This window comes from Haliaeetus albicilla, chromosome 19 (genome assembly GCF_947461875.1).
Source record: "Haliaeetus albicilla chromosome 19, bHalAlb1.1, whole genome shotgun sequence".
NCBI lineage: Eukaryota > Metazoa > Chordata > Aves > Accipitriformes > Accipitridae > Haliaeetus > Haliaeetus albicilla.
Window position 1 is genome coordinate 20,011,233 of NC_091501.1, and position 22,529 is coordinate 20,033,761.

General features: G+C 42.8%; 1 protein-coding gene across 3 annotated transcripts in view; it reads right to left on the reverse strand.

Annotated features, from left to right (window-relative positions):
- The window catches only part of ITPR2 (inositol 1,4,5-trisphosphate receptor type 2), a 269,683-nt gene that overhangs the window by 23,735 nt on the left and 223,419 nt on the right, over nt 1-22,529 (reverse strand). For all 3 annotated transcript variants that reach the window (XM_069806681.1, XM_069806680.1, XM_069806682.1), the window contains 7 exons: nt 20,426-20,601; nt 18,938-19,102; nt 16,570-16,765; nt 14,410-14,502; nt 9,493-9,620; nt 4,104-4,269; nt 2,670-2,830 (listed from right to left, as the gene is read on the reverse strand). In XM_069806681.1, the coding sequence (XP_069662782.1) occupies nt 2,670-2,830; nt 4,104-4,269; nt 9,493-9,620; nt 14,410-14,502; nt 16,570-16,765; nt 18,938-19,102; nt 20,426-20,601 (1,085 nt within the window). The remainder of the gene's footprint in view (nt 1-2,669; nt 2,831-4,103; nt 4,270-9,492; nt 9,621-14,409; nt 14,503-16,569; nt 16,766-18,937; nt 19,103-20,425; nt 20,602-22,529) is intronic.

A 22,529-nucleotide genomic window follows, 5' to 3' on the forward strand; every position in this document is an offset into this window, starting at 1 on the left:
AGAATGGTTGCTCAGCACATAGTCCATCACAAAGTCTGAACCAGCTGCTCTATCTTCAGGACAAAAACCATACCTCAAGCTTAATTTCTGCATGGTATGTAGCACATCTCACATGCTTGTCATGTAATTTCATTACTATCGTGCTGTGTTTGCTACATCAGCTCATACAGCTGGCTGACTGCTGCAAAACTACCTCTGAGTGTTCTCCTTTTGACTCTTCTTTTGGTCCTAAGCAAAGCTATATCTCTAAATCTCTTCTTCCAGTTGAATATCATACTTCCAGAATACTCCACTCTTCCGGTCAGATTATTTTCTTTCATTTCTTAATATTCCTTGTACCATGTGGTATACAGTAATCTCTCTGGCTCCAAGAGAGAGTCCTTTTTTGTTCACTTATGCAGTTCCAATTGCTCCTGCTATGCAGCACTACTATTTCTGCAGCACACCTTCCCTAGATTTTGTACTGGGGAATTTAAACTACACAAAGATACAATTACTAATCCCACACCAGCCACCTGTAGTTTGTTCAAACATTTGTTTTGCTTTTTTTAACCCACTCCTCCATTCTGTCTTGCATTCCATGTAAGCTTTACATTTCTAGGTCTGTATCTACCTCTCCCATCATCCAGAACAACCATTAACTTTATATATACCCATGGAAAAAACAAGCCTTCCTTCAGAGGGTTTAATAATCACAAAATCTGGATTACTAGTAACCACTTAAACCACCAGCATTCTGCCACAGAGGAACAGGGGCTTTGAGAAATCAGTTCAGTGCTTGAGGTCACATGTTTTGGTGCTTTTCTGTTAATATTTTAGATATTCAAACAGGAGTTCCCACCATTAATGCAAACGTAAAATACATTAGTGAATTACATCAGGAAAGTCAAAGCACTGCTGCCACAGGATGAATACACTTACTATGAATATTAATGCATCCCTTGGAATTAAACATTAATACTTAACATACATACTCACAAAGTTTAAAATCATACAAACATTGCAGGGAGAGGAAGAGGAGTAGAGAAGGAATAGACAAATGAGATAAGCCCTAGAGTCTGGTGACATTACTGATTCCACAAATTAAAGTGCGTTTCTGAGATAAGCTAAAATATCTTCATGTGTAAGAGGACAACCTGCCACTATGAATAATTTCTTGTAATGGAACAGAGGATACAAGCATTTGTTTTAGTTTTTTGTATCTCGCCCATCATACTGCAGAAGTGTAGACCCATTACTGCCTAACAGCATAAATGCCCTGAGCTGGGCAATGAGATTGATGGTTCAAAATTTCCATGGACATAGGCTGTTCATCTGTACCTGAACACTGAATTCCCATCACCTGCCACACTACCTTCCCATGCAGTGGTAATAGCACTTTAAAAAGCTCCATTTCAGCACAGCATTCAAGGATGCAGTCCTGTCGAAACATGAGCCATTCCACTAATGCAAGTTCTTCAAGGTAAGCTTCTGCATAAGCCTGCGCAGTGGTTGGGAGTCATCTCCTCTAATTTTAGCCAGCTCCCAATTAGGCATCTTGTCTAATCTGATCATTTAGGCTCTCAATGGAGTGAGAGGTGAGTCACCCCAGCTATCCTAGACACCTGTCTTAAGGCAGGATAAATAACCCAGCTTTCTGCACTGACAAGGCAGGGAGCTGGGATCGATTTAAACCAGGTGCCTGACTTGAAGACAGCTGAAGTTAAAGGAGAAGAATCTTCCCCGTGGCTAAACTGATGTCTAAAAGGGCACCCAGCATCTCGCTAGTGAGGCTGGGTAGTATGTATAATCAAAGGCCTGATGAGGGATAACAGTGCAGATACTCTCAATAAGAAATGTGGCTCCAGAAATGCACAAACAGCAAAGCCTGATGCACATTTGATTACGCCCTCCTCTGGGATTCAGACATATGCCAGCTCTGCAACCACAGACCCTGGCACAGGCCCCAAGCTGTGCAATACCTGCCAGGAAGTCCATGGGAAGAAAACGCTGCACCAGAATATCCCAGCAGGTAGGAAGAATTCCTCAAAAATGAAGCCCCAAGCCAGGCAGCCTTGATAATCCATTGCTCTCTCTCACCAGAACAAACCCTCTTTGGTAGCAGGCTGGAAATGAAATGTAATCGAAGATCTCTGCCCCAGTGTCATCAAATTTCTCTTTCTGAATCCAAGTCATACTCTCACTGCTTCACGAGGCAGTTTCTGTAGCTCTTCAAATCCCTGCAGCAGCTCTTCTTGGTCTTTTCAATAGCTTGTTCAGAGCAGTCATAGGAGAAAAGCACTAGCCCTCAACACTGACCCTGCGTTTCACTGTTCAGCAGGAGATGTTATTTTTCTGGACAGCAGCCCAGAGATACTGGACAAAGCCGGAGCAGCAGCAGATGTTATGATGCATGCTCTTCTGCCCCTGGTTTGGCTAATGAGGCAGCAGAACCCACAGAGCATGAGAGCACAAACGCCAAACCAGAGACTGTGGCCTGCGCCTTCATCTTTTTCATTATGTTTAAGACAGGGCTTTGTTGCAGACTGTCTAAGACACGTGAAAAGATCTTTAAAGATACAGATCGATGCCTCCTATTGTTCAGACAGAGGGAAACAGAAAGATATTCTCTGCTCTAGCTCCAAGGAGCATCTCTCAGTTGCATAAAGCACGTGCCCAAATTGACTTACCACAATCATTTGCGCCACGTAGCTCTCCGGGCCAGTGTACTCAGTTGGATCTTTAACTTTCACAAGAACTATAAAGTACAAATAATGCCACATGTTGTGTTCTGACTTTATATGCTCCTCAAACGAAACCGTCTTGTTATCAAATTTGTCTCTCTCCAGTCCTGCAAAAAGACATGAACTTAATGCAGAAAAAGAAACTTCAACATAAAAATACCCAAATCTGTTAAATATGTTAGAGAAAGGAACCTAACTTAATTTAAAGGATCATAAATTTGAAGGATCTTAATTTAAAAGCTATAACCGCATATAGTAACTGCCAGGCAAGAAATACCAGGCCAGAAGGCATTCCTGACAGAATTCTTTCAGCGCAGCGTTTATTCTCTTTTGTGATATTTCCTCTTAATAACAATAACAATATAATAAATATGTTACAGTTTTACAGTGCCTTCTATGCTGAGGGCTATAAAGTGCTTTACAAGTGTTGGCTCTGATTCTTTCTAAACGTATACTGGTAAGCACACAGTGTGCAATCTAGGTCCTGATCTTGCAAAGATTTATGCACATGTTTAGCATCAAGCATATGAATAGTCCCACTTAAGCTGCAGTGGGATTGTTTGTGCGCTTAAACCTAGCTGAGAGGGTGACTTTCTGCAGCTTTGTAGTCACACAGTTTTTACAGAGCTGTAGTCATAAGAATTTTTTTTTTTCCTGTAAAGGGTCAAATCTCTGAAGAATAATACCACAGTGAGGAAGGACAGGATTCACAAATGTTTGCCTCTGTGTTACAGCCTCCCTCCCTGGATCTCTTGTGGAGCCTTCCACAGACACTAAAGCTGTTGTGCTCTGCACAATGTTCATTCCTGTCAGTACAACCATGGAAACAACACCCAGCCCACAAAAAAGAAGGTATTTCTGAAGTCCCCTAGGGGAGTGAAGGTCTGCCCGTCTTTGTGAGTGCACCTCAAAATAAGCTCAATTTATCCGTCACTTTTGTGGGCATGATTTTATTTAAATCTTTTGTTCCCTGTTTCATTTCACCTTCTGAAACAGCCGGATTTTGCTGTTGTTACCCTTCTGGAATGCACTGTGCTGTGAAATACCAAGCTGTACTTTCATCTGCATCATGCTTTGTGAAATAAAGTCAGCAGCTGCACCATCTCCATTAGTGGTGATGATGCGAGTGTGAGACACGGCTCTTCTCCCTCAGATCCTGGGTGGAGACTGTGAAGCCACCTCTTAGCAAAGTTAGCTTTTGACTCTTAAACCAAATCTTTTTCCTACTGAGAGGGAATAAATTTGGAACCAAATTCTGACATTTTTACAAACTTTTCCTATAGAAGATAACCACCCCTTAGGTCCACGCTTTATTTATTGAGGAATAGTTCATTCTACTCTTTTCCCCATCAAATGTCTCAATAGCTCAGTAACACCTACCACAGATGAAACAGGTTGTCTTTAGTATTTCCTCCTTTTTCTGCTTTTCACTCCTGAGATCGGCAAATGTATCAATGATGACTCCAAAGATTAGGTTTAGAACAATAATTATGACAATGAAGTAAAACAGAAGATCATAAACAACTCGCGCAGCAAACAAGGGCTCCTGAAACAATAATAAGGTTGCAGTGACATAAAAGTAGCACACCTCTAAAATATTAAACAACATTTTCACATTAGCTCAAGCAAAGCTACGCATCTTTCTTTTCATACGCCAAATTCTGCTAGTCTTACTCACAGAAATAGAGAGGGACTACCTATGTGACTAAGCAAAGAAGTCTGGCTTCATGTGCTCTTATCGCTCTGGGACTCCTGTTGTCCTTTACGTTGTTTCACACAGCATGAAGAAGAGTGTACTGGATGCAGCATAGATGTATTAGTGTAGCGTTCGATTGAAGATAATTACCTTGCCAGTACAGAAACAGGAATATGCAGTTTCTAGTACCCACTGAGAGCAATGACAGCTCTTCTTAATACTGCCTTGTGGCATACAGGGATATGCTTATGGTATGTCCTTGTGGCATATTCCAGACCAATGCCAAGTTTTCACACTGAACAACTGGAAACCGGGGGAGCATGCTTGTGTGATGCCAAGGCCAGACTACTATACTCTGCACCCAACAAGGGCACGTTAATGGTTTTAGCACTGTGCTAATGCAGTCACGTGGCTGTAAGCTGGCTCAGAGTAGGCAGACCAAGCAAGTGTCTTTTGGGAACACAACATGCACAGGCACACACACATACATACACACATGAATGCGCACACACACATGAAGTACTCATACTCCCCATTTCATCACACTCATGTTTTTAGGTCATAGCTACTTTCCTTCATGCAAAGGTTGGACTGGACTCCCGTTGACACCTCTAAAAACAGCAAAGGTGTTCTGTGGCAAACAGGACACGACACTCAGTGTAAGGAGGAGGAACAAAAAAATGCAAGTCCTTTTCTTCACCATGATACTGACTTGGAAGGCACTCATGTTCTCGGTTTCCTACACATTCATTAGGATAACAGTGCTACCCTTTATGAAGTGCTCTAATGTAGTTAGCATTAAATAAGTAGCACTCTAAGTGGCAAGGGTCATTTTCAAGGTCTGTGTTTACAGACTTCATGGGGATAGACTATGGTTACTGTAGAACCTCCTAGTCTAGGAGATAGGACCTAGATTCCTACTACCAGCACAAAGAGCTCTTCTATCCAGACCTGAGTTACTTGTCTCTGGACTTTTGCAAGCCCTGCTGAGATCCTACTTATGAATTTAATCACAGACTCATAGAATCCTAGAATGGTTTGGGTTGGAAGGGACCTTAAAGATCATCTAGTTCCAACACCCCTGCCATGGGCCAGGACACCTTCCACTAGACTAGGTTGCTCCAAGCCCCATCCAACCTGGCCTTGAACATTTCCAGGGATGGGGCGTCCACAACCTCTCTGGGCAACCTGTTCCAGTGCCTCACCACCCTCACAGTAAAGAACTTCTTCCTTACATCTAATCTAAATCTACCCCCTTTCAGTTTAAAGCCATTACCCCTTGTCCTATCGCTTCAGGCCCTGCTAAGAAGTCCCCCTCCAGCTTTCTTGCAGACCCCTTTAGGTACTGGAAGGCTGCTATAAGGTGTCCCCAGAGCCTTCTCTTCTCCAGGCTGAACAACCCCAACTCTCTCAGCCTGTCCTCATAGGAGAGGTGCTCCAGCCCTCTGATCATCTTTGTGGCATTCCTCTGGACTCACTCCAACAGATCCATGTCCCTCTTATGTTGGGGACCCCAGAGCTGAACGCAGTACTCCAGGTGGGGTCTCATGAGAGCGGAGTAGATGGGGAGAATCATAGAATCATAGAAATCATAGAATCACCTCCTTCGACCTGCTGGTCACGCTTCTTTTGATGCAGCCCAGGATGCGATTGGCTTTGTGGGCTGCAGGCGCACATTATGTGGTCACGTTGAGCTTCTCATCAACCAACACCACCCCCAAGTCCTCCTCTGCAGGGGTGCTCTCAATCCATTCTCTGCCCAGCCTGCATTTGTGCTTGGGATTGCCCTGACCCACGTGCAGGACCTTGCACATGGCCTTGTTGAACTTCATGAGGTTCACACGGGCCCACCTTTCAAGCCCATCAAGGTCCCTCTGGATGGCATCCCTTCCCTCCAGCGTGTCAACTGCACCACACAACTTGGTGTCCTCAGCAAATTTGCTGAGGGTGCACTTCATCCCACTGTCCATGTTGCCGACAAAGATGTTAAACAGCGCTGGTCCCAATACTGACCCCTGAGGAATGTCACTTGTCACTGCTCTCCACTTGGACATCAAGCTGTTGACTGCAACTCTTTGAGTGCAACCATCCAGCCAATTACTTATCCACCGAGTGGTCTATCCATCAAACGCATGTCTCTCCAATTTAGAGACAAGGATGTCATGTGGGACAATGTCACATGTTTTGCGCAAGTCCAGGTAGATGATGTCAGTTGCTCTTCCCTTATCCACCAACGCTGTAACCCCATGGTAGAAGGCCACCAGACTTGTCAGGCATGATTCGCCCTTAGTGAAGCCGTGTTGGCTGTCACTAATCACCTCATTTTCCATGTGCCTTAGCATGGTTTCCAGGAGGATCTGCTACATGATCTTGCTGGGCACAGAGGTGAGACTGACTGGTGTGTAGTTCCCCAGGTCTTCCTTTTTTCCCTTTTTAAAAATGGGGCGGTTGTTTCCCCTTTTCCAGTCAGTGAGAACTTCCCTGGACTGGCATGACTTCTCAAATATGATGGATAGTGGCTTAGCCGCTTCATCTGCGAGTTCCCTCAAGACCTGTGGATGCATCGCATCGGGTCCCGTGGACTTGTGCACCTTCAGGTTCCTTAGATGGTCTTGAACCTGATCTTATCCTACGGCAGGCAGTTCTTCATTCTCCCAGTCCCTGCCTCTGCCTTCTGCGTCTTGGGTGGTGTGGCCGGAGCACTTGCTGGTGAAGACTGAGGCAAAAAAGTTGTTGAGTACCTCGGCCTTCTCCATGTCCCAGGTAACCAGGTGTCCTGGTTTCAGCTGGGATAGAGTTAATTGTCTTCCTAGTAGCTGGTACGGTGCTATGTTTTGAGTTCAGTATGAGGAGAACGTCGATAACACACTGATGTTTTCAGTTGTTGGTAAGTAACGTTTAGTCTCAAGTCAAGGATTTTTCAGCTTCTCATGCCCAGCCAGTGACAGGACACAGCCAGGACAGCTGACCCAAAGTGGCCAACAGGGTATTCCATACCACGTGACGTCCCATCTAGTATATAAACTGGGGGGAGTGGGGGCAGGGGATCACCGCTCGGGGACTAACTGGGCATCGATCAGCAGGTGGTGAGCAATTCCACTGTGCATCATTTGTATATTCCAACCCTTTTATCATTACTGCTGTCATTACATTAGTGTTAGCATTATCATTATTAGTTTCTTCTTTTCTGTTCTATTAAACCGTTCTTATCTCAACCCACGAGTTTTACTTCTTTTCCTGATTTTCTCCCCCATCCCACTGGGTGGGAGGGAGTGAGTGAGCAGCTGCATGGTGCTTAGTTGCTGGTTGGGGTTAAACCATGACACCAGGTCTCCTGTTTCCTTCCAGAGGGGGCCCACACTTTCCCTAGTCTTCCTTTCATCACCGATGTACCTATAGAAGCTTTTCTTGTTGCCCTTGATGTCCCTGGCCAGATTTAATTCTATCAGGGCTTTAGCTTTCCTAACCTGATCCCTGGTGGCTCAGACAATTTCTCTGTATTCCTCCCAGGCTTCCTGTCTTTGCTTTCACCCTCCATAGGCTTCGTTTTCGTGTTTGGGTTTGTCCAGAAGCTCCTTGGTCATCCACACAGGCCTCCTGGTGTTTTTGCCTCTTTGTTGGGATGCATCGCTCCTGAGCTTGGAGGAGGTGATCCTTGAATATTAACCAGCTTTCTTGGGCCCCTCTTCCCTCCAGGGCTTTATCCCATGGTACTCTACCAAGCACATCCCTGAAGAGGCGCAAGTCGGCAGTCCTGAAATTCAGGGTAGCAAGCTTGCTGTGTGCCTTCCTTACTGCCCTAAGGATCTTGAACTCCATCACTTCATGGTCACTGCAGCCAAGGCTGCCCTTGAGCTTCACATTCCCCACCAGCCCCTCCTTGTTGGTGAGAACAAGGTCCAGCATAGCACCTCTCCTCATTGGTTCCTCTATCACTTGGAGAAGGAAGTTGTCATCAACGCATTCCAGGAACCTCCTGCATTGCTTATGCCCTGCCGTGTTGTCCCTCCAACAGATACTGGGGTGGCTGAAGTCTCCCATGAGGACCAGGGCTTGTGAACGTGAGGCTGCCCCTATCTGTCTATGGAGGGCCTCATCCTCTCGGTCTTTCTGGTCAGGTGGCCTGTAGCAGATGCCCACTATAATGTCACCTGTCCCTGCCCTCCCTTTAATCCTGACCCATAAGCTCTCAGTCAGTTCCTCATCCATCCCCAGGTGGAGCTCCATGCACTCCAGCTGGTCACTGACATGGAGAGCAACACTCCCTCCTTGTCTCCTCTGCCTGTCCTTCCTAAAGAGCCTGTATCCTTCCATTCCAACATGCCAGTCATAGGAGCCATCCTACCACTTCTCCGTGATGCCAATAAGCTCACAGCCCTGCAGGTGCCCACAGGTCTTTAACTCCTCTTGTTTATTCCCCAATCCTTGTGTTATCATGTGGCTCACCAAGCAGTGTTGCTAGACTGCCTTTATTTATGATGTTGTTTTTGAACTTAAATAAAAATGCATAAAACCACCCAAATATTAAGAGTAGTCCTTACATTAACTGAATTTCAGAGGAAACTTCTGGAAGAGGACATATACCACTATATACGAAAATTCTGTTTTGACTTCGATGCTAGTTGAGTACAAGTAAACAATAGGACCTATTCCAGGGCAGATGCCATGCTGAATTTCAGCTAAAAATACATCCTATGTACTACAGTGGAGAGTCTTGATGTATACTCATCAATCAATCCCTTTTGAAAGTTTGCATTTATAATTCGTAGCGTGATAGAAGAGTGATCCAATCCAGCAACACTTCTTAGCAGTGCTTGGAACGTTATAATATGTTCCAGTTTTCCAGAAGGGGTAAACTACTACCTAGAGTTCCTTTCTTCAAGTATCATCATCACACCAAGCTTAGCTCTTCCCATTAAATACTCCATCTGGGATGTAAAAATTACATGGATAAATCAACTGTGTGACATTGGAGAAGACTAGATACAAACACTGTCTATAACCTCCAAAAATTGACTTTGGCATTCACGAGATGCACAGGGAGTAATGCATTTCCTCAGCCAAAACACTTACATCTTTGGAAGGCTTTCTGAGCACGTCTCCCACACCACCACCATTTCGCAGGCCTTGGTTTAATACAGTCACAATGCACATTAGCAGGGTGTCACAGGTCCTTTCTATTCCATCCTCCTCCTCTTCACCTGCAAACAGGAGAGCAGCAACTTTAGGAACCACAGCATCAAATGATCACTCAAAGCAAGCCACAATTCTGTGTTAGAGAAAGCAACTGCAATACACATCTGCCTTTCATATTCTTCAGCTAGAATTTCGCTGATCATTCCTATCCATTTGCACATCACTGCTGGTGACATACTTAGGCACATCAGGCATACTTAGCCTGGAGAGAGACAGAGAAAATCCCAAGCAGTTCTCCCACCAGTAACTCAGTTAATGACCCAGAGCTGCCATTTCTGTTCACGGGAGTACCCCTTTTCCTTGCAAGTACTCCCACTGGTTTCAGTATGACTGCTTTTTCAGTGGGCCTCCTAAGTGCGCAGCTGACACATAGAGGAGAAGCAATATAAACACAGAATTAGAAGCACATTCATAAAAGGATTGTCTTCCTGTGAAATCATTCCTCTACCTACTCATGTACAAGCCAAGTCATGTTAGCATTTCAAATCATTAAGGAGGGGCTGGCTTTTATATGAGTAAATCTGTCCATGATCTTTCCACTAGCACACGTGCCCAGGCTCAGGTCTGATATACATTAAATGAAAGACTCTCCCTGACCTCAGCTTGAAAACTTGGATTCTATTCTTATCTCTGCTGCAGAGCTGCTGCGTGGTTTTGGCCGAGCCACAGAGGGTACTATTGTGCAGGAGATATTTGAACGTGCAGAGGAGCTGGGCTGGAACACCAGTCCCCGACGGGACTTCGTCCGCCTCGGCCAGAATTCCTCCCACCACGCACTCACCCCCATGCTGCGGCTGCATCAACAGCCTCCTTTTGAAGAGCCCTGCTTGAGTTGTTCCCTGTGTCCTGCTGACTTGCACTGAAGGGTCAGGACTGTGACTGCCGTTTCTCCTGCCTTCCCTTCTCTTTAGGGATACGTTTGCTTAAGTGGTGAAGGCAGCGATTCTCACTTGGTTTGCTTTATGCACTTATTGTAACATAGTTTAATAAACAACAACATCCTGCTGCGACAGTTAACTGAAACAGCATATTTAACAGCTCCAAAACCACCACATCTGGGGCACCGAGATAGACTTTGATAAATTGAATTGACTGAAAGCACTCACATTACAGACAAGCAATTTGGATTTAAAACATGGGTTCCCAAATTGTGGTGTATGCATCACGATTGGTATTTGCACAACAGAGCTGCTATCCGCTGCTTTTGCCACCACTGCTTTTGCTACACAAGCAAATTAAATGAGAAAGAATTCCTCACTTAAGGAACTTGAGCAAAAAGAAAAGCAAAAGCAGATATCAGGATAAATTTCCCTGTTAAACTATATGGTCATTACAGACATTACTACCACTAACAACTCCAGATTTAAAAAATAACTGCTTAAATATTGAAACTGAAAGGATTGAAACAATAAACCTTTTTTTTTCTGTCACATCTGGAAATTTTTTACTAGCACGGTGATTTTAGTCATACTAACTAATCTCCTTTGCTTTTGCATCCTGCCTTTACTTCCTCCTTCTAAACATTACTCCATCATTTTTTTTTGGACCTAATATCTGTGCTTGAGATGATGACCATCCACAAGATAAACTAAAAGCCTTTATAAAAGCCACAGCTTCTATTTCATTTAGGTAGCTACAGAACAAGATTTTCACTATTCACAAGATCAGGGGCAGGTGCTGGAAACAGCAGATGATCAGATTCTGGTGAATGGTGAGGATAAACCAGGGTTGAGAACTGGAAGCTGCAACGTAAGAGAGTGTTACCTACTAGAAACCCTAACTCACAACTCTCCATGTCCACTGAGACAAAAATTCAGAGGAAGCCCATGCTTCAGAGAGATGCAAGATACCACTCATCAGCTGACTGGCACATCTTGCAACACAGAGAATCAGCATCCCACATTGCACTCAGAAGAGCAAGCTCGGGTTGCACAATCTTTGCCAGAGAATCAGACAGCCGACAGCCCAAAGTTGGCAGAAACCTCCAGTGCAGTAATGTAGGCTATGGGGAGTGTACAGACATCCATATGTCTACTCTACTTCCACTCCCAGATGTGGAGCAACAAGAGCTACCTTCAATCTAGGAGCCAGATAACCCTACAAGCATATGTTCCGCCTCTGTTTGTTTGCCCTGGTGCCCAGCAGCACTCATAACCCAGACTCAGCCCCTGTCGACACAGACTATGCCCATACTACCAAAAGGAGTGGATCTGTAGAGTGAATTGTTGCTAAGGACCCAATATCGACACTAACTGAGGTTCAGTGGGTTTTACTTGCAACCAGCTCCAGTCTGGTGAGTGGCCCATTAGTGGCTAGACAGCATTAGGTAGGCTGTCTTCTGATTAAGTTTAATTCAAAGGTAATGCAGGTTAAGCACTAAGATCACCCCACAATGTTAATCACAGGACAGTAAGCAGGATGATAGGAAGATTTACTTCAAAAATCCTCATCTGATGGCCCACAGCTACCTGGCTTCTGGGCCTGATCTCCAATGCAAGCACGGGCAGAGGAGACACACAAGTGCCCATATGGATCTAGCTGAACTTGCACAGAGCAGTACCAGGCCTGGGAGTGGAATGCGTCTTTGAAAATGTCCCCTTTTACAAACAGATACCTGTGCGCCTTTCTAGCACAGGTCTTTATGGGCTACAGAGCACAAAGAGCCATGTACTGTAGGATGTGAAGTTCCTTCAAGTGATTAAGCACTTCACCAGGCAAAGACTTAAGTGATACGGAAATGCTTTTGGAGTGAAGAGCAGGAGACTCCGAGGGAGATGAGACAAAGTATTTTTATGCTGACAGCTCAGTGCAGCAGTGAAGCAGGCTGCAGACAGGGGATGCTCTCTGAGCAGAGCGGACTGGCTCCCAGTTAACTCCTTGCCAGCATGAGCAATGACTGAGCACACGCTCAACCAGTGAAACCCAAGGAAGAAGCAGAGTCTCATCAGAACAAATGATCAGCAGTGATTTGATCTGAAAAGCAACGTATTTATGTCTCTACTCTGGACCTGAGATGCCATTGAGAACATTTTATGTTTCCTACAGACAGCTGTGAACTTCTTCATGCTGCTCCAACGGGAATCTCACCAAATCTCAGGCCTTTGCATTCCACCACACTCACGCTTTTGCCAGAAGGGATATCTGTCCCAGGAGAAGACAGAAGGTAGAGCACTACTTTTTGACAGATGATTCACTGGCTAGGATGAGCAAAACCGTTCTTGCTGAATGTTGGGTTTTTAATGTTACTGGATAAATAAAACTTCTCCAAGATTAAGTGATAGTGCAGTTAGATGTTTTGCACAGCCCTCTTTCATTATTGTTTAATTTTAAAGAAACAGTATCCAAACAATAAGAAATGTGAGATTTCTATCATTTAAAGAGCTTGGCAAAAGCCACACTGCGTCTCTTTTGACTGATTGATTACTCTTTGAATGCAGCAGCTTTGCCAATAGCTCTTAGACTGTTTTCTCCATCTAGTCAGACAGCTTCCCATGTTGTTTATGAAGCCTGTTTACACACCAGCTAGGGAGAAAAAGCCTACTTTTATAGCCCTCTCCCTGAAGCCCTTGATCCTCAAAACTCAAAAATTAGCAGTGGAAGAATAAAGCTTATGAAACAGCGTTATACTGGAACACAGGATAGGCAGGGGCTGCTTATGTCCTCACTTTCAGCCCTCAGCAACCACAGGCAACTGTGGCAATAAATATTTCAAGACTGTAGACCATCCACTGTGCACATACCCACACTGCAAAGGCCACAACACACTAAACCAAAATGAACATCTATAGTGAAAGACCAACCACCACAACTAGACTGTGACACAGGAAGAGAGTAGGAGAGGGAGAGAGAGGAGCACCACCACCAAGGCTCCCTGTCTAGCAGTGCATTTGGCTAACAGAACTTCCAAGTGACCCTGTAGCCTCAAACTACAGAAGAGGGCAAAGCACTCTGTCAACTTGATCTAGGAAAAATTCCCTCCTGACCCAATACCTGGTAACTGGTGTCCGGTAACTGCCCCAGAAGGACACACTGGTCAGACCTTTTATTTTAACTGAGCATATTTAAAGTTGACAGGGTCCTTCTGACATACAGATCAGATTCATAATGCAGGTATCAAAGTAAAACCAGGTGGACTCATCTGCTGAACTAGAGCAATTAAGCTCTTCACTTGCCACAAGCCCGAAGCAACACAACTTAATCTACTGCAAGAGAGGCTTGCAACAATCTGCATTTCCTTGCATTTGCCACAAGCTAAGAATGCACAGATGGACCGCTGCCTGTGCTTAGCTGAGCCACAGTAACTCGTTAAGACATGGTAACTTGATCCTGGATCTGGGCTCTTAGGTCTTCCGGCTACACCACAACCTTGGCCTAGATGCATGTAAAAAGTATAAACAAAAGCTTGCTGATATATGCTACGCCATTAAAATCAACTTACGTGGTCCTAAACGGATCTAATAGTGGCTCAGTGTGTGCAGGTGAGGATGCTGCAGATAAGCAGCAAGCTTTTTCTTTCAGCAAAGTCAGTTGGAAATAAGCAACCTGTACATTCAAGCATAGTGATTTAGCAAGCTATTTTAATTACAAAATTAATGTCACTGCAATTGGAAATCAGGTGTGGGAAGCACTTGCATTAAAGGCAAGGTGCCAACTAAGCTTCAAGCCTTGCAGAACTTGAGCACTTCCGACTTACAACAACGATCATCACTTCTCACACTAGAAGTCTCCGCAATAGTAACACACAAATCCCTCAGTTCTAATTGATCATCAGTCTGGGGTAACTTTTGTACTAACCTGAGTTAATAATTGGGATGCTTGTGGAACAGTTCTCCTTTGCACAGGCTCCCATCATTGATGTGAGGGTTGTAGTGGGGACTTCACCAATACCTGTGGAAAAAGCAGGATATTGACAAAAAGACAGATACTACATTGATACTAAGTTTTAAATCATTATTTTCTAGAAGCAAATCACTGAGTTGAAAAGTTGAGAAGAAAAAGCAGAAAAAATTATACCACCAATTCCTCTTTCCTCAAACAGTCTGCTTCAACAGCTCAAAGCAATCACAAGGAACAAAAACACAGTTTTATATTTACTGTATATCACAGCTATTCCCATTTCATCTCCTGAAATTAATGAATCTACATCAAATGCTGCTACTTCTGGATAGAACGAAATATATTCAAAGCAAGAAACAACTGTCAGATATGAAAATAATGTCAGTTTTAAAACCATTAGATAAATTATTCACAAAAGCTGACAAGAAGGACACCAAGCTGATGTTCAGTTATCCTGAATGTAGAATACTTAAGAGTTTTCAAGGATTATAACACAGTTTGGTACTCATTTGTAAATATGTATGGGTTTGTGTAAAACACTAATTTAACATTCCCAAAGTGGGTAAATGTGTACATCAGCTTGATTTTATCAAACCAATTTTATCTTGTGCATCTTCAACAATTTTCTGCATTTCAAATCAGAGATACAAAAAGGTTTAAGGAGAAAAAAAATGAAGGTAAAATCATACAAGAAAAGTAACTGTCTAATACAATCTGTGCAACACACGCTCTGACTTTCTGTTTGTACTACTTTATAAAGAAACAATTTGAAGCACTTGTCTTGAGATGCATAATGTTCCATCAGTATATAGTCAGCATATTTTCCTGATGAGTTTTTGATCAGGAACGGCAATGTATAAAGCCAGCAAGAATATACCCACACCACAAAAAGCTGCCGAGAACCCAACAGAAGAAACCCAAACACACAGAAACTGCTGCACTGGACCAGACCAGTGCTGCGTGCAGCCTCACATCCGTTCTTCTAAGATGGTTACAATTACCTTTCAAAGTGAAACTTCATATCATAAGTTCTGTCCCAAAAACGAATGGTAAGTCAAATATAAGCCAACTTAGCCCTTTTAAGATGATCAGTGGCAAAAAAGCAAGGTGTGTTAGAGAAATCTGTCAGGTTCCTTTGTTTTTCATATGGTATCAAAATAGCTACGAGTCCACCGTGCCCCGGGTCTTGAATGACCTTTCCCTTGTTTGTGTGCTTTAGATCCTGAAATAACTAATTTAGGAAAAGGCTGGCAAACACTGAGTGCACACAGTCCAGGGTGGATTCCACTAGTTGTTCTGTCCTTATGTACAGGGTTGAAGAGCTCAGCATTTGGGAAAACCATGTCTCTAGGAATTTAATCACAAGCTATTCTCGGGTATTTCTCTGCAGACAGTTACTTCTCTGCCCATGCTCCCAGCATGCTGGTTGGCAGCATATACAAAGATCTCAACAGATCAGACCTGTTTTTTTCCTAGCAAAGCAAGTTTGTAACTCTCTATTCACATTGGTAAAATCTCTCATTCCAGAAAGCTGAAATCCTGGCCTTTTTAAAACTGGTTAAAAACCTCCCAATGATTTTACTGAAGCCAGGATTATACACTAATGGTAATGTTCGTGAAATACATGCTGAATTTAAAAGATGCACCAGGAAACCTCCTATCACTAGAAGTGTGGATTCCGTAATAGATTTCTGCTGGATGAAGCTTAAAAAGTAATCGAATACATCTATTGAACACGTTAAGATCACATGCCTCATATAGTACACAGAAAATACTATGAGCTGGTTTCAAGGTGGGATGAGAACCAATAGAATCCACTTTCAGCTGCTCTTCCAAATACTTAGGAATAGGTTTTTTTTTTTATATTAGCACAAGTTTGAAAAGAAAACATAATAAATCAAATGTGTTAGATTTTAGTATTTCAACAGATAAGCCTAGTCTAAAACAACCCTACAGACATTAAATTTTACTCAGAGACTTAATTGAGTTCTAAGGTATATCGAGTTAGTTCTGCTCTCACAGATACAAATAAAGAAATTTAATTTCCTTATATGAAAGTTAGGTTAGGCAGACAGAAAAGGTATATGTGGGAAGCAAATTTTAATATAAAATCAATACCTGCAACAGGGGTCCTGATTTTCAACCTGTCAACCTCCATGATAAAGTCATCTTTCAAGAAGAGGAACCCAATGATGGAGAAGAGATAAACTAGGATGAGTGCTAGCACTGCAGTGAGGATAATGGAACGACCATTCCGGGTAACACTTTTTATCACATTTAGCAATGTCTCTTCTCTGTACACCAGATCAAACAGCTGGGAAAAGCATAGAGTAAAGGAAAAATGAATACAAATGAGGCAATACAGAGATGCTACATAGGAAAACAGCCTGAACTACTGAAACATACATCTAGCCATGTTCTAAATTCTCAGCTTCATAAACACACAATTCACATTGATTTCAGTGGGAGCTGGGCATGCTTATAGGAGAAGAAAATCTAGCACAGAACTTTAAATTTTAAGATAGATTACAGCAAAATCCAAAGTCACAAAGTATATATGAGCCTGATCCAGACGTGGGTAATGGTTACTAACAAGATCCATTGCTTCCCCATGTTCAAAACCAGGCTAGATTAAAATGAAAAACCAGTGTCTTCTTACTATGGATCTATATCTACAAACTAATTTTTCATGTTATCTCCCATCTGATAAACATGCATGGGCTGCAACTCAAAAATGCACTCATGCATATAAGTAATTACATGTCTGTGAACTGTTTCTTTGAGCTCATGGCATCATTTAAAAGTCACTCATATGTACAAGGATCCGGGCCATCTCTTTTTGGGATAAAGTTAAATTCATTGTACTGTTTGTATAAAACTAGAAACTTCTATTCTTCTTTACCCTGCACTATATGCTTTCCTGGTATTTAACTTTAAAGAAAAGCACACATTAAAATAATATTGCTTTAAATGTCAGAGGCCTAAAATCGCAATTAAATGTGACGAGCTTTTCAAGAAACTATAGGTTTTCTTCTCTTACAATTCTATTGATGTTCTATAGTGCTTTCGACCTTATCTATAATGTATGTATTTCCACTTCAAAACACTCAGATTACAGATATAAAGTGACACACTATGATTTATCAAAATGGTCCACAGAAGAACGTATTAGCCACAATTCACAAGATCTGAAATCCACAGCCTTGTGAAAGGATTAATAATGAAGGAAGAATGAAGGAAGACAGTTATCATCCATTCCATACAAGACAAAGCTTAAAATGAGGAACAAATATGAGAGTTTAGAATATATCTACTACAAAGTGAACACCTGGAACGAACTTGGGAACATGAACAATTAAAACATACACGAATCATGGACACTGGTCAACAGCAGTCACTGAAAAAAGTAAGTACATAAAATGTTTCTTAAACTACTTGGCACTTTGGAAAGTATTTTAAGGTAGAGATCACCTTACTCATTGAAGGAATACCAGATAATTTGCTGTGCATTTTTTAAGCGGAAGAGTTACATCCATGTGAAAAGGGTCCTGCAGCTACAGCCACAAAACCTTGGCTCCTTTGAAATCTGCCCAAACTTTGAAGCTGACTTTAATGTCAAGATCTGGAAAACCTGACTTCAACAGGAGCTCTACCAGCATAAGGACTGAACCCCTGAAAATTTTAGTGTGCTTGACACACCTCTGTGAAACGCTGGGAGTTCACCACTATTCAGGAAACTGAGAAAAATACAACAACAGGAAAGTGAACCCATGTAAATGACCACAATTTAGTCAGTCTCCCTACAAGTTTCAAACGTTCCCGTATGAAGCAAAAGGATTAGAAAACAAGAGCAGTGAAACACCTTTTACTGCTATTCAGCATGAAGGGAGCAGTTAGCTGAGTTTAGCATAATTTTGTATGATTCATTTTCATTGCACCTGTATCATATTATAAAAAGGCATTCCATCTGGGTAATGGCAACAAAAGAAAATGAAGTGGGATACATTTAAAGTGATGAATCTTCCTGCTACACCAGAGGCATGCCATCCCCATTTCCCAAGTAATTTTTTTTTAGTTTATTTTATTAGGGCTGCAAGATGAACTGAGGAATGGGATCCTTTGGTATAGGTATGACGCATACACCAGTGGACAACTCCTGTTCCACAGAGATTATGACTGACACAAGATACAGGAAGAACGGACACAGAATATACGTATGCTGGGGAAGGGTGGGAGAAAGGAGTGGGCTGTATGATGATCGTCTAAAAAAAAGGGGGCAAACTTTCAACTCTAAAACAGATAAAATAAGTCCTAACAGAAACAGGTTCTAATGAAAACAGCAGCTCCTAAGAGGCAGCAACACAACGGCATGCTAAAAATACACATGATTTGGCTTGATTGTCAGGAAGAAATTGAAGACAGCTGCATGGGTAACGGTATTTTCTATTTTTGCAAAGTTTTCCCCTCCACAGAAGCATATACTTACCAGGAAACTATAGAAGAATTCGTGCACGCAGAGGCCCAGCATGCACACCAGGACATATGCTACGTGATAGAGAAAAGCCATGTCCATGATGACGGCTCTGTAGCCACGGGTGAAAGTTCCACGGTTCCCAACAAAGCTCACCAGAAACACTATTTTGTTACAAAGCTGTGGGAGGCAAGAAAGGCTAGGTTTATTCCATCAGAAAAATCCTGTTATTTATTGTTTGCATTGCTGTAGCGTGCAAAAAGTCTAGATAGGTTGCTTTGACTAAATGCACAACTTTTAGATAGCTGGAGTGAGAGGAGAGAAATCCAGTTCCCAAGGTACACTGGGAATGAGCCCATGAGAGTAAGTGGAAGTACGTCACCCCCTAACACTGCATTGCGCCTCATTACATTGTGATTTATTTCTATAACATTAGTGAGTAGGTAGGGTGGGATTAATATCATAAGGCATTAAAAAAACAACTGGGGAGTGAATTCCTAACAATTTTGAGTTTAGACCTGAGATTATGTAAGAGCAGCAAGGCATGCCACTACAAAGAGAACAATAGTAACACAACAGAAAGTGTGTGGGGTGCGTGTAAGATCTACTATTTCCTTCAGATCGTGTTTTTTCAATATGAAAATCCCTAAAAAAAGGAATACTGGGGGCATTTTTGAAGTATAGCATTTAAGCAACAGCATCAGATTCTTCATTGCTGCTGAGCTTTGCCTGCATGCGAACAGCAGTGCAGAAGTAAATACGAAAGGGGCTATCCTCATCTGTTGGGTAGTCCAGGACAAGCAATGAGGACTCAACATATTTTTTTCTTTCACAAATTTGACATGGGCAAGTGCTGCTTACTTGCCTTTACCTTTGACTATATGTCTGGGTAGTTAAGTATGTGAAATTCTCACAGAACCGGTGGCAAATAGCCCAATACTTTGTGCTAAGGTGAATTAGAGCTGCAGTAGTCAGGCAGAAATCTAAATAGATGACTTGTGAGCATGACTGTCTATCTTACCAAGCTCAGTGAACATGAAAACTTATTCATATTTAAGTCAGGAGATCTGGCAAAGGGCTGAAAGAATTTTTAATTTTGAAAACTTTTTTCTAGTCAAAAATATATTTAAGCTCACAGAAACATCTCACAAACTTGTGTCAATATTGCTGAGCGTATTAGTAGGGAAAATTATTCTTTTAACATGAGAAACTGTGAATTTGATTGCCCTTATTCAGCAATTTTTCCTTAAATTTCATATTGTTTTTATTTTTTAAATATTTGCATATGCACAAAACCAAAACAGCTTTTTTCTTAGCTTCCCACTTTGCTGATACTGCTGTTTCAGGATGACTGGAAATGATTATTTTTTTTTTTGGCTTAACTAGTGAACCAGAAAAAGAAGTTCTTTTCACAGCTCTAATCAAGGACTTTTTTTAATAGGAGACCCTTAATATCTGTGATTCTGCTGAAAGGGAAATTCTGCTTGCTTTTTAAGTACTTACATTAGCAGCACCAAGAAGTATCAAGGTAGGACCAAGCCCTATAGTATATATAGACCTGAGAATAACAGACACCAAAAAGGGTCGAATACCAACAGGCTTGGAGATGAAAAACAGCATTGCTGTACAAAACGCCACTGCTATCCAAAGGAGGACTGAAAACAACGGAGAGAGTGTGCCTGTATAGAGGAGAAAGGGAGATTTGAGAAAGGCATCTTTGGAGACTCCATTTTTCACCAAGAAACAGATCCAAAAGATCAATTCCTTTGGCAATACAGCTAACAAAAATCGTGATTCATGCATCACAACTGCTGACCACAACTTGCCCTAATTGCAGCAAGAGCTATTATTATCATAGTATTGTTGATTTTTGCGCAGGTAATAATAAGAGCAGCTAATGAAATTTCCATTAAAATCCAAGGAGTGCTCAGAGATAAAACAGTTTACCCTTCTGGAGCAAGCTACTAATCAGCTCCCTTCTGCAGGGATCATTAGGGCTCCTCCGGTCTAATTCCATGATTGCTCAGCTACAGAAATAGCCAGTCCTCGGGGCGGCGCAGCAAGTGGCACCACGCTGCAGTGTCACGTTTCGATCCCCAACAGCACCAAAGTGCCCCGGTTTTAGAAAAGCAGCTTTCTTCGGAACAGCTGCGGGTGTTCAGCGGGAACCTCCACCTCTGCACAGGAGCAAGGCACTTGCCGCAGCAGGAGGCAGCCACAGGGACTTCGGCAGGAGCGGGCAGCATCTGCATTGCCGAGAGCAGCCGAATAGCTGTGCCTTGCTCCTGGGGAGGCGGTGGGTCCCACGTCTTGCTGAGCTCCTGTGGGCACGCGAACCGCTGCCTTCAGAGTCAGTCTCTTCACCGCTCTGCAAGATGCTGGCTCCAGGCTCTCCCTGAGTTTTGAGCGATGCCCCTGTTTTCCTTCTCTCCTCTGCTTAAAGCCCTGGAAACACACCATGTTGCTGTGATATAAAAAGCACATTCAGATCGCAGGGCACTGTCACTCTTGTACACTGACTTCTATTGTTATCAGATGAACTGAGAGGTCAGTGACGGGGGAGAAGGGAATAGAAAATTTAGCTAGACTCACAATAGAAATCATGCTATCTCTTTGGCAACAGATACACAGCTGAGCAGCATCAGTGGGATTAGAAAACAATGAGATGAGGCCCTAGCCTCAGCATTCAGATGGCATCCGAACTTCTCCAAAGTTCAGGAGTGTATATCCTTGGCAGGAGGTTCAAGGTCGGCTCTGCTAGTTTCTTCGCCAACAAGATTTGGAAACTTTTAACAGAACCTAGAAAATAACTTCCAAGTGAATCTGAAAGGTGAGGCCAAAGCACTCAGTGTTTCTTTAACAAATCATTTTTTCTTCTTCCCTACTGCAGGTCAAACAATTTCAGGTCGCAGAACCTACGCTGGTAACGTGTGCAGACATGCGTGCCGGAGGCAAGGAGTCCTCATCTGGAGCACAGTTTCACTTATGTCATATGATGTAAGAACTGCAGAAATCTACTGAAAGGCAGCATTCTTGGGATGATTAGATCAGCCCAGACACCTCAGACGTCCGAGTATGGGGGGATTTACACAAGGTAAAGGGGAAAAATTGGAGACAAACTCTGGCTGTGAGATCAGGTTTTGGTGGAGGGGGAGGCTGGAAGTGAGGAGGCTGCCTCATGACCTGCTCATCCCATTTGGCCACACCTATTGTTTATTGCTCAGGAATCGCTTTTGCTTTTACAAGCAACAGGAACTGGAATCCTGAAATGCGCTATCACTGAAATCACTGGATTACTGGGGCCACTTAAACTAATACTATATAAATCTGCAGTTCAAAGTAAGTATTAATACCTACTGATTGCAGACCAGAGGATTTCTGTGAGTAAAGATTAGCTAAAATTTAGTAGCTTAAAAGGTTTATTTTTAACTCTTTATTTCTCCTCTCACCCCACACGGGCTTTTATGTGTGTGCACTCCGAGTGACTCTTCAGTTTACAAACAGGAAAGCACAAAGCACAAACGCTTCCCTTTTACACGGCACAGCGCTGCAAACCTTGCTACGCAAAGCTGCGGAGGTGCCTGTGCCGTGACCTGTGGAGACCACC